This window comes from Sphaerodactylus townsendi, linkage group LG03 (genome assembly GCF_021028975.2).
Source record: "Sphaerodactylus townsendi isolate TG3544 linkage group LG03, MPM_Stown_v2.3, whole genome shotgun sequence".
In the NCBI taxonomy this organism is placed as follows: domain Eukaryota; kingdom Metazoa; phylum Chordata; class Lepidosauria; order Squamata; family Sphaerodactylidae; genus Sphaerodactylus; species Sphaerodactylus townsendi.
Genome location: NC_059427.1, coordinates 125,719,671 through 125,732,266, shown reverse-complemented (window position 1 = coordinate 125,732,266; position 12,596 = coordinate 125,719,671). Strand labels below are relative to the sequence as shown.

Sequence of the window (12,596 nt, the reverse complement as noted above, 5' to 3'; positions counted from 1 at the left end):
CATTCTGGTTGTGCACCAAGTAGCCAGAATCCCTCAATGTATCACTGTAAATAAGTTGTGTTCCAAATCACTGTGACAGTCTTAAGGGTCTCTTTCTGTTGCTATAGTTATCTAGACATCATTGAACAAGCGGTTTCTGATGGAGACACGCTGCTCATTGAAAACATTGGGGAGACTGTAGAGCCTGTGCTGGATCCTTTGTTAGGTCGAAACACCATCAAGAAAGGAAAGTAAGTGTGCTGTTGTCCTGTTGCACAGACATCCAGGTTGCATAGCCCCTGCTTTTAAAACTGGAAATGGCTGGGGAGTTTTTAGACTTTGGGGCCAGTCAGGAGAGAGTCTCTTGGGCTTTTTTCCCTGTTATTAAAATCATCCATTGATCAGAGAAGACTTTTCCATTATTATGTGATTTATTGGCATGCAGAGAACTATCCCAGGCTAGGGCCAGCAAAGGCAGGGTGTGTCTCAGAGCCCCGCCTGGCAGGAAGCCAGCGTAGCAGCAAGAACAGCCCTTTACTCCCAGGAGCCAAAGAGCAGGGGAAGGACTGGCAGCATTTTAAAGGAGGAAACCCAGGAAGGACCTGCCAAAGGGTGGGATCAGGGGTTGGGACTGTAGGAGAAAAGGAAGCTATAAAAGCCACAGGGTCAGGGAAGAGAAGGCTAGTTGGTGGCTGCATGTACTAGTCAACCACTAGTAGTGGCACACTGGGCGCTACTCAGGTTGAGAATATCTGAGAAGGTCCCTGAGGTGATGGGAGCACCATGGCTGAGGTGACAGGAAGCCCTGGTCACCACACTTAGATTAGTTTCAGGCCTGCAAAGCAAAACTCCTTTTTCCAAGGATTATGAGAATGGCTTTTGCACACACTTTCCCCACAGAATTGTATAAGCCTCTTCTGCCTCCTGAGTGTCTTCTGTAGGATTAGGCCTTTGAAAATGAGGTCAGGTTCTTTTAGTCTTTATTCCCCCATTTTACATTTCAGCTTACCACCCCTTATTAGTATCTGACTTTTCTATCAGGTGTTAAACAAAACAAAACAAAACAAGGGGAGTATTGTAGATCTTAGCTTACCTATAATGTTTACTGTATTAGGGTTTCCTAAATCCATGCTAAAATAAAGATGGAAATCCTATTAGTTAGTTGTGGCATCGACCTATGAGATGGATTTTTGGATTTCAACTCTGATCTCCAGGTACATTAAGATGGGGGACAAAGAAATAGAATACCACCCCTCATTCCGTCTCATTCTGCACACCAAGTACTTCAACCCCCACTACAAACCAGAGATGCAGGCTCAATGTACATTGATCAACTTCCTAGTCACTAGGGATGGACTGGAAGACCAGCTTTTGGCTGCTGTGGTGGCGAAGGAAAGACCTGACCTAGAGGAACTGAAGGTATTGTGATCACAAAGATGTTATGCTGCTGGCTGCTACTCAGTCAAGAGTGACAAGAATTTGGGAGTAGCCATAGCTGCATTGACTCCAAAGGAAATCAAATGGTTTAAGGTGAAGCTCTGCATCTGCTGCCCCAAAGCACTTACTACATACAAACGGGGTGCAGATTAGTAAAACAAAGCAATTATTCACACATGTAGCCATGAGTAGTCAGATACAGAACTGACCCTGTTTTAAAACATATGAGATGTTGATAGACAAAGACATACAAAAACATAATCTAGTAGCATACCACTGAGTAATTAAAGGGTGGAATGGGCAGGTCTAACAGTAGGCCTTTCAAGGATCTTTAGCTTCCCCCCAGCCCAAAAATTCTTTCCTGTTTGAATGGAAAGGAGTTTTTCTTTCCTTTTCTGGAATGACTCTGGATATACTGAGAACACCACAGAGGGAAAAAAGCATTTATGGTTAAAGGAGTCTCTCAAGCAGAAGTGAGATGTTTTAAGTGGAAGATAATATTCTACTTTATTCATCAATTGCTTCTATGATCTAACTCTGTCCTTTAATTTTTGCCACATCACATTATAACATGGCACAATGGGTGAAAACATTTAGGGTGATAGAACACCTGCCTTTCCTATCCAGTAATAACCCTGATGCTGGACACAAACACATTTACAGGCAGAGGCATAGCTCCAAGGGGTGGGGTGGGTGTGCAACACACCGGGCACGGGCCCCTGTGGGGATGTGCCAAGGGCGTTGCGGGGGCAGGATGGGGGCGTTCCGGGGCAGGACGGGGGTGGAAGACGCACCAGTGCACCGGGCACTTCCCCCCCTTGCTACGCCTCTGCTTACAGGGAATGTACAAGCTGAGACAACCTCATGTTCTTTGTTGCATTTACAATCTCCCTTAGTTCTTGCAGGCCATAAGCCATCGTTGCACCTAGATATGATTTTCTAGAAGGTTTTGTAGGTACTCACATGGCTGCCAGGATAAGACAGCAGCAAGCTGATCTGCACATAATTTAGCCGCATTCCTCCGAGGTTATTCATCCAAATTACTGGCTTGAATGAACCTTGTGCTGAGAGGCTCACCTTTCTGATCTCCTTAAATCATTCAAGGACTGTGTTTTAAATTGCAGAGACACATTTTATTCACTGCCTCAGTTTGAGCGTGGGGTCCTGTAGCTCTTCTAAAAGTCCACCGTTAGAGAAAAGAGAAAAGGAATTAACCTCCTTCTCCTTGTTCCTGGATCAGGCCACTCTGACGAAGCAACAAAATGAATTTAAGATCATCCTAAAGGAGCTTGAGGATTCCTTACTGGCTAGACTCTCTGCTGCATCTGGGAACTTTCTGGGGGACACAGCCTTGGTAGAGAATCTGGAGACAACCAAGCGCACAGCTATGGAGATAGAGGAAAAGGTAAATGAGATGCCCCATACTCTCACCCTGCTTACTGTGGCCACAAATGTAACTCTGAAGGCACTGTAGCTGGTAAGAGGTGTTTATGGTTAACCAGTCATTGCTATAGAGCAGTGGTGGCGAACCTATGGCACGGGTGCCAGAGGTGGCACTCAGAGCCCTCTCTGTGGGCACGTGCAAACAGAGTTCCCCCACACACACATCTAGGCTGGCCTGGGCTGCTGGGCTCGAATATTAGCATTAAACCTAAGTCCTAGTTTTGGGGAAGCAGTGTAGGTAACCCTGTTAAGCGCTATTAAACCCCACTGATTTTCATGCGAAGAACTAAAGTGCGATCCTTTACCTGGGAGTAAGCTCGGTTGCTGGCAATGGGGCTTGCTTCTGAGCAAACCCTCCTAGGGTCGTGATTCACCCGTTCAAAGAGTTGCACGGTTGCTTCAAAGCAAAGCCACCGACTACCATCAAGCTTACTCCCGAGTAACACATGCCTCAGAGCCAACCGTTTTATCTAAAGTTAAACATCAGTATTCAGATTAAATTGCCGTGTTGGCACTTTGCAATAAATAAGTGGGTTTTGAGTTTCAGTTTGGGCACTCGGTCTCGAAAAGGTTCGCCACCACTGCTATAGAGGGAAGAGCTGGAGGGTGGTTTTCCAAGATACAGATATAATGTGCTGAAGAATTTTTTTTTTTTAGGTGAGAGAAGCTAAGATTACTGAAGTGCAAATTAATGAAGCTAGAGAGAACTACAGGCCAGCTGCGGAAAGGGCATCCTTGTTATATTTCATATTGAACGACCTCAACAAGATCAACCCCATCTATCAGTTCTCTCTAAAGGTAATGGAACAGGCCAATTTGCTGGATCATTAGCTACATTTGTGTAAGACGGCAATCTCTGCCTCTGTTAGCACATAGACCAGGGGTCGGGAACCCGCGGCTCGCGAGCCGTATGCGGCTCTTCCGCCGCTGTTCTGCGGCTCTTCCGCCGCTGTTCTGCGGCTCCATGAGCCGAGCCGCCGGGCCCATCTTCGCCCGCCCTGCAAGCAGCAGGGCGGGCGCATCATTCACCGCTAGGCCGCCAGGCTGCTGACTTTCGGCCTCCTGCCTGCCCGCTGGCGAAGCGAGCGCTTCTTCCGGCGCCCGCCAGCTGCGAACCCATCTTCGCCCTGCAAGCAGCAGGCGCATCACTTCGCCTGAAATGGCTGGTAGCCATGCCAGCCGCCACCTGCCCGCCCCGCTGTTTGCGAGGCTGGTGCTCTTCCTGCGGCTGGCTGTATCGCGAGCTGCTGAGCTCAGGCCATACGCCCTGCAAGCAGCAGAGGCGGCTACATCTCGCCTCCTGCCGCCCGCTGCTGGTTGCGGTGGCGGTGCTTCCGCCCGGTCGGCGGCCAGGCCTCTGGAGCCTGGCTGGGATCCTCGCCTGCCTGCAGGCCGAAGAAGGTGGCGGGTGGGGCATGCGAGCAAGTGGGCGGGGGAGCGGAGGGGGGGCGTGCGAGCAAGTGGGGGGGGGCGGGGGAGGGTGAGCCAAATGGCTCTTTGAGGGGAAAAGGTTCCCGACCCCTGACATAGACTGAGACAGTCATGCCATCTCTGCTGTAGCCTGCAGGGACTGCTGGCTGACTGCTACAATGAAGACTAAACAGTTGAGAAACTTAGCGGAAGCCACTTGCTTAAAGATCCAAGCTACTTGGATCTTGGTATTAACAGCAAAGCTTATCTCATGTTGTGGATAAAGACAACCACCCTGTCTTTGTAGCTTTTAATAAAACACTGAAAAGTACAGTCCACTCAGGTCTAAGATTGCGCTTCTTCTTCCTTTGGCCAGGCATTTAATGTCGTCTTTGAAAAGGCCATCCAACGTACTGTTCCAGCAGATGATGTAAAACAGCGGGTGATCAACCTGACAGATGAGATCACATACTCTGTCTTTATGTACACAGCTCGGGGACTGTTTGAGAGGGACAAACTCATATTTTTAGCTCAGGTTGCTTTTCAGGTAAGGCAATGTCATGCTAATAGTGACTTAAAGAAAGTATGTGGATATTTCTGTCTTCATGCATTGCTGGTAGGCAGCCTTTCCCCTGCTTACATGGTAATAAGAATTGTGGAAACAATGCTCTATTATATCCAGACATGGTTGGCCACTTATTCCTACCTTGGAAATTTGATAATTCAATGAGGGATTAGGTATCATTGCCTGGAGCAGAATCAGGAGAAAGGCATCGTAAGCCAAGGTATAAGGAAACTTTCCAGGGAAAACATGCAAGAAGGTAGGAAAGATGTTTTTTTGGGAAAAGCTCCTGGTACATGAAGATGCAACAGAAAAGATTATATTCAACCAAGAAAGATCAAAACCGAAAGTCAAGGCTATTCAATAATAAAATCAATAGGCTAGAAAACAGCCTAGCCGGCACAATCCAAACAAGTATGTTCAAAACAGTGGCAGTGAGATCCTTAAAGCCAGAGGCGTAGCAAGGGGGGAAAGCGCCCGGTGCACTGGTGCATCCTCTGCCCCGTCCCACCCCGAAATGCCCCCGCAATACCCTGGAACACCCCTGCCATGCCCCCAGAACAATCCTGCCACTCCCCCGGACCGCCCTCGCCACACCCCCACAGGGGTCCGTGCCTGGTGCATCACGCCATCCCCCCATCCCCTTGGAGCTATACCTCTGCTTAAAGAACAAGCTCTCTGTAGTACGTGTACATTGGCTGCTGATGTTTAGTGCCCAGGAGGCATCACCTTTTGGGATCCCACTATGCAGAATGTTATATTTGGCCTCATAAGACTCCAAAGCCAGACTCTCTCCAAGTGGGGTCTACATACTAGTCTTTGGGTACTCTTTCCCCGGTCAACAGTGAACCAATTTGCTTACTGGGATAAATAAATGCAGGACTGGAGCCACAGCTCCTATTCTACCAAAGGAAACATAGTCCTAATTTCAAAACTTTTGATTTCACTCTAGGTCTTGCTAGTGAAAAAAGAAGTGAATCCAGTGGAACTGGACTTTCTCCTGCGCTTCCCTTTTAAAGCTGGACTAGCCTCTCCAGTAGATTTCCTATTAAGTCAAGGATGGGGTGGAATTAAGGTTTGTTTATGAAAAGTCTTTTTTATTGTGCCGTTAATTATCTTTGCAATTCAGAGAGATCTAATACAACCCCAAAGAATCCAGGAGCACACTCCATAACGTACAGGGACTCCATCAGGAACATTTAAATACACTCACACTCTTTTACGCTGGTCAGTTAAAGAGTTAGACCAGTAAATCTACTACCACATTGGCAGAGGTATATCTGATACGGATGCATGTAAGGCAGGTCAGGAAGAAATGTCTGTGCAGCAGTAAATCTGCAAAACTGGTGAAAGAATTCCCAACTTGAAAAATGGGCTTAGCTCTGTTTCCATTAGTGTGTGATTAGATCAGCAGGCTTCTTAATATGCGTACACCACGTATTCATCCACTGAAAAATCACTTTGTTCTTTTTATCTCATGTTTATGGTAACCATCCATTTAATAGAGCATTTCATTAATATTGTCACGAGAGTGAAAGTTTCCTGCAATTCAGGCTTGCATCCTGTGAGCGTGGGGATGCTTACAATTGCAGATTTCACTTCCATTCCCCCAGCAGAGTCCAAAATACTCATGCTGGGGGTATCAGTAGACAGGTGGACAAAAAGCCACGCAACTTAATGGAGCTGCAGAATGGAGGAGGAGCCATGAATTATTCCCACCTCCTTGTTCCACCAATGGAAATTTTGCTGAAGCAAGAGGCTGTGGAGAGAAAGGCATCATGCTGGCAGAGGATTATGGGAACTGTAGTCCATAACATCTGGAGGGCCACGAGTTTGACTTCCCTTCTAGGATACGTGTGATTTTTTTTTTAAACTATGAGAGTCCCTGGCCACCAGCATCAGTTTTGAAGAGTGAAAGGGAAGGTGACAAAGAGCCATATCTGCAATCAGTTAGTCATAACATTAATATGTGAATTATTCACCTATGCAAAACACTCATTGCCTTCAAGAAAACTAAGGTTTAAAATTATACTTTTATACGAATGCAAATAATGGTTAGATTCAGCATTAAAAATGACCTTGTTGTTTTAGCTGAAACCAAATCAGAACTTTGGATCCTATTTCTCCAGCCATTGCCACAATGGCTTCTGTGATAGGAAGGTATACAATACAAGTACTCCTTCCACTCCATCTTCACAATTCTACTCTATCCTCCTCTTGCCATCAATAGTTCCCATTATTTCACTTGAGCTGGTAGAAGATACCACCTGAGCAACGAAGCTGGCTCACTTGTATGAATTGCAGTCAGAAAACAAAATTTTACTTATTCAGGATATTTATGGGCTGCCTCTGCAAGGGGCTGCTGGGGGCAGCTAATGAAGTAAAAAACAAACAATAAAAGCATAACATCATAAAAACTTATCCATAAAAACAACTATAAAATGTTGGTATCCCCTTCTCTCAAAAGAGCATAAAAAGCCTCAGTATTGGAATCTTCTATCAGGTCTACTAGGGAAATCTCATTAGTTAGACACATTGATTCCCTGCTCTGCCACTTGAGCTGCGGAGGCTTATCTGGTAAACCAGATTAGCGTGTGCACTCCAACACACGCCAGCTGGGTGACCTTGGGCTAGTCACAGTTTTTCGGAGCTCTCAGCATCACCTACCTCACAGGGTGTTTGTTATGGGGGGGGGAGGAGGGAAAGGAGATTGTAAGCCCCTTTGAGTCTCCTACAGGAGAGAAAAGGGGGATATAAATCCAAATTCTTCTTCTTCCTCTTCTTCCTCCTCCTCCTCCACGGTATGAGGTTCCAGCATTTTCTCCTGTACACTCAGGTCCTCTCTGAAATGGATGAGTTCAAGAACTTGGACAGTGATATTGAAGGTTCTGCTAAGCGGTGGAAAAAGTTTGTAGAGTCTGAGACCCCTGAGAAGGAAGTCTTCCCCAAGGAATGGAAGAACAAGTCAGCCCTGCAGAAGCTGTGCATGATGCGATGCATGAGGCCAGACCGCATGACTTATGCAGTCAAGTATGTATTATTGCTCTTTCAGGAGCTCGGAGAGAAGGAAAGGCTAGGAGTCTCACACTCAGGAATGAAGATCATTTCATCATACAACAGATAGTGCAGGAAATAGGGATGTATCATTGAGATACTCCAGTGGCATACTGCAACATGGTCTGGCACATTCCAAAGTCCAATTTAAAATGTAGACTTAAAAAACCTGACTCTTCTGCAATACACAAAGGCATAAATCTCATATGTTCTCAGGAAATAAATATTTTTTCTCCTTCTTCTATATTACTAGAACTAGGATAGGCAGTAGATTCAGGATGGGCAAAATAAAATGGACATAGAGATGGCTTTATAAGGAGGTTAGAGAGATTCACGAAAGATATGTCCTTCAACAGCTACTAGCCTTAGTGACTAAAGAAAGTTGTATAGTCAAGAGACAGCAAATCTCTGAATACCAATGCCAGAATGCAACATCAGGGAAGGGCCTTAGGCTCTCTGCCCTGTTCATTTGCCCCATTGAGCTGTTCATTGGCCACTGTGTGCACCAGATTGCTGAACTATATGGACCACTGATGATCCAATACTGATCTTGTTACATTCTTACATACCTTGAAGATCCCAGAAAGCTGGAAAGACCCTGAGTATTCTGAAGCACCAGAAGCATGTCTTTTCACCAGCAAATTCAAATTAGTTCTGAACATTTACCATGTTTCTTCTGAATGTATTATAGGTGACTGCCCAAGTTAGAATCATGGTTACCCATCCTGAGCTCAACACTGGGAAAGAGCAGTTTGGAAATCTAACAAAAAATAATTCCCAAATGCCTGAGTTAAGCCTGAGAAAATAATTGTTTACCAACACGATATAAGGCCTGATTTTAAAAATGTTTCTCATGCGGAAAGAGAGCTCAGGTGTGGGAGGAGTCAAATATAAAAGCACTCACTTTGATGTGCCTAAATTCTGTCATAGCATTCTGGCGTGCTGTTCTTTCGCTGTCATGGCTGTGAAGTCCCCCTAGCAAACAAGTGCTACTGTCAGGCTATGAATTATTCTCTGTATGATAATACTTTATCCAATGAAAGAATGTTTGATCCAATTAAGTCAAAACAAATCCAGAGTCCTATTCTGAGAGGGGAGCATTTGCAAAAGGCTCATTCCATGCCTCTCTCGTTCCCTCAGCTTTGTTGTGAGTTGTAGATTTCCTGTCCACAAAATGGCAAACTTGACTAATAGAATAATTTTTATACCAACAAAGAAATCATCCTCAAGTAATCAAGGTTACAGCCATAATTAAGATGCTCACCTGAACTATTTCAGTCCCCCGTGTACTTTTCTCAGGAACTTTGTGGAGGAGAAGATGGGGAGTAAATTTGTGGAAGGACGGAGTGTTGAATTCTCCAAGTCCTATGAAGAAAGCAGTCAATCTACACCGATATTCTTTATCTTGTCTCCAGGAGTAGATCCACTAAAGGATGTTGAAGCACTAGGTAAGCTGATAAACCCTCTTCAGTAAGTGAACAGCAGCACATGAGGAGGGCTTCAAACAGAAAGGGCAGACAAGGCACAGCTTTCTAATTCTAATAATTCTCCTAGGTCAAAAGCTGGGCTTCACCATAGACAATGGGAAAATCCACAATGTGTCCTTAGGACAAGGACAAGAGGTTGTGGCAGAAAACGCTCTAGATGTGGCTGCAGAAGAAGGGCATTGGGTCATTCTTCAGGTATTAAAATGCAAACTAGCTTCCTCTTGATTTCATCTTATCACTTTGTCTGGTGTGCTACGCTGGCTCCAGGCTTCCCTGGCATTTATGATTTCAATAGAGTATTTGTTAGGGAAGCATGACAATGATGCCAGTAGTTTATGGCAGTCTGAAGTTTAAAAACACTGCTGCAGTCTTCACACAGAAGCATCCAGTGTCATAATGGCACCCATGCCTCAAGGTGTAATGACACCCATGCCCTCCATCCTCCTTGCCTCCAGTGTAGAATTCATAGTGTGAGCCTGAAACTCCCCTATTCACCCTGGCACATAGAAATGATGCCATTGCCTCAGGTTGCATTTTAAAAAAATCTGAAGTCTGGAGTGCAGTGAGGGCTGGAATTTGGCTGAAGCACAAAGGATTTATCAGCCAGCCCACCAAACCTCTCACACCCATTTAGACTCTTGCTGCATGCTACCTTCAGTCAGTGGTGTAGCTTCCATGGGGCAGTGTGAAGACAAATGCCCCGGGCGGGTCTCCGTTAGGTCATGTGGGGGGGAGAATCACCCCCACACCCTTCCCCCTTCCCCCCTCGGCTGGCCCCGCCCCGCCAGGCCCACAGCAGAGCGCCCCTCGGCCCTGCCCTGCCAGGCTGCCAGGACTGCCGGCGGCTCAGGAAAGTGGGGGGTAGGTGGGTGCGGGGCGTGCCATTTTCCCTCGCTATGCCTCTGCCTTTAGTACACCATTGAAATATATTTGAGTAGCACATGGCATCAGTAAGACCCACAGTGCACAAATAAGTTTGAGCCAAATAGCAGAATCAACATATAATGCACAGCCATAGTATAGCAGGGCACTTGATGGACTGGATTATGTTTTCTCCTCAAAGCCTTCATAAAGGCAATTTAAAGTACCCCCGAAGAAATAGTATGAGACCCTGTAAGTAGACATGATTCTGAAGAAAAGGAGTTAAAATTCACTAGCAGCAAATAATATGTGACCTGTGTACCATTCACAGAACATTCATCTTGTAGCCAAGTGGCTGAGCACATTGGATAAGAAAGTTGAACGCTACAGCATCGGCAGCCATGGGGACTACCGAGTATTTATGAGCGCTGAGCCTGCTCCCAGCCCAGACGCTCATATTATCCCTCAGGGACTCCTGGAAAATGCCATTAAGATCACCAATGAACCTCCAACAGGCATGTATGCTAATCTACACAAAGCCCTGGACCTCTTTACACAGGTAAGCAGGCCTCAAGTTCATTCCCAATCACAACTGTACAGAAGAATGGCAATTGTTTGTCTCCTTAAAAAGGTCAGCCCGCCAAAATGATCGACGTAATTTCTCTGTATTCTGAATATTTAACTCACATTTACTGCTATGCTATATCGTGGTAGTTTGCTTTTAGATCTGATTGTCTGACTCAGGGGAAATTTTAGGCTTCTCTAAACTTTTCAAAGCTGGTACAGCAGAGTGCAACAAACAGACCTAGGCTAAGAGAATGACATGGCTGGGCTTAAGAAAATTATATGGTTTGGACTAAAACAGAAGCTAGTTCACCTATCCTGTCATCAGATTAAGTATCAGCAACATCTTGTAAATTCTATTGGTTGGCTCCCATCAAAATGATTTTTGTGTGGAAGCATGACTTTGCCCCCTGTCCCTTCTCTCACAACAGCCCCAAATGCCCCCTAAATGTTCCTCCCGGCAGAGAGGGACCCTTAAGAGCAATATGAAGGGGGAACTGGTGAAAATTGCCTCCCTCTTTACAAGTGTAAATCTCAGCTTCTCCAAGCAAACTGTAGCAAGCAGGCTCCATGAAAATAAATATGAATTTTCAAACCATCAATCTGCTGGTCTTGTGTGGAAAATTTTCCCAGTGGTGATGGTAATGGTGGACAGTATAAAAAGCACTAAAGTTGTAAAGGAATTGGGAGCCAAGGGCCTGTCCTACAAGGTGCTAGTCACATCCACAGAGACTGTGCCCAAGTCACAAAAGCTACCGCTGGGGGCCCTAGCATCTACCTCTTGTGCGTTTCTGATTTTTTAACTTTCAGCAGCTACCAGTATTTTCAACAAAGTATTTTATAAAATAATTGTCTGGGCATTCAAGCAACAATGGCATCTTGTTAGATCAGACTTTACTCTAGATATTTACCAATTATACATTAAAGTAGTTTGCTGGTAGGTCTCCAGCCTGCTTCTGGATCCCTGTCTTGAGTCACTGGGTTGGATCTAACCAATTTTCCCATTAGTAAGATGAGAAAAGGGGTCCTATTTGACCACCAGAAATGCCATGCTGGCATTGTGGGGCCTGCATAAATAAAAGCTATATGGAATGGAGGCTGAATTGATGAGAGTAGTTAAGTAAGCCTGAGTGGGAAAAGCTGGCTGCATCCCATCCTGTAAATGTTACAAACACGTGGTGGTATTCAATCTTGCATAAAAGCACCGGTTATTTCCTTTTTGTGCCCTCCTTTAGGATACTCTGGAAATGTGCACCAAAGAAATTGAATTCAAGGTTATTCTGTTTGCCCTCTGCTACTTTCACGCAGTGGTGGCAGAACGGCGAAAATTTGGAGCTCAAGGATGGAACAGGTCTTATCCCTTTAACAATGGAGATCTTACCATTTCCATCAACGTACTGTATAATTACCTGGAAGCCAATGTGAGGGTAAGGCTGCACTGACTAAATGATCTACATGGCAAAGCAAATGTTAACCAATAGCCCCAATGGTCTGATCAATGCACTTCCTGTTTGACCTTTGAGGAAACACAGAACCATTATTGTCCCTCTGAGGCGGAGGACATCTTCTCCGGTAATTCCCACTGTCCAATCTGGGTGGGAGCACTATTTTCTCCAGTTTCCTTGTTTTCTGTGGGAGTCACTCTTCAGTTCCTTTCCTGCCTCAACAGGAAGAGCACCTCAGAGTAGCACTTCTGCTTACTTTGCTTAATTTCTCTCATTATGCTTTCTTTTCTAGTCATCTCAGTTTCTAACTTCATTTTATACTCTATGGGGAGTTCAAGGTGATGGCCCACCCCA

The 12,596-nt window shown here is 45.5% G+C and overlaps 1 protein-coding gene across 1 annotated transcript in view; it reads left to right on the top strand.

Moving 5' to 3' along the window:
- DNAH17 (dynein axonemal heavy chain 17) overlaps positions 1-12,596 on the top strand; it is a 135,506-nt gene that overhangs the window by 116,464 nt on the left and 6,446 nt on the right. Inside the window, exons 64-74 of the mRNA XM_048489794.1 lie at positions 108-230; positions 1,194-1,398; positions 2,657-2,821; positions 3,517-3,657; positions 4,646-4,816; positions 5,784-5,906; positions 7,668-7,861; positions 9,185-9,333; positions 9,440-9,567; positions 10,565-10,792; positions 12,033-12,224. Of these exons, the coding sequence (XP_048345751.1) occupies positions 108-230; positions 1,194-1,398; positions 2,657-2,821; positions 3,517-3,657; positions 4,646-4,816; positions 5,784-5,906; positions 7,668-7,861; positions 9,185-9,333; positions 9,440-9,567; positions 10,565-10,792; positions 12,033-12,224 (1,819 nt within the window). The remainder of the gene's footprint in view (positions 1-107; positions 231-1,193; positions 1,399-2,656; positions 2,822-3,516; positions 3,658-4,645; positions 4,817-5,783; positions 5,907-7,667; positions 7,862-9,184; positions 9,334-9,439; positions 9,568-10,564; positions 10,793-12,032; positions 12,225-12,596) is intronic.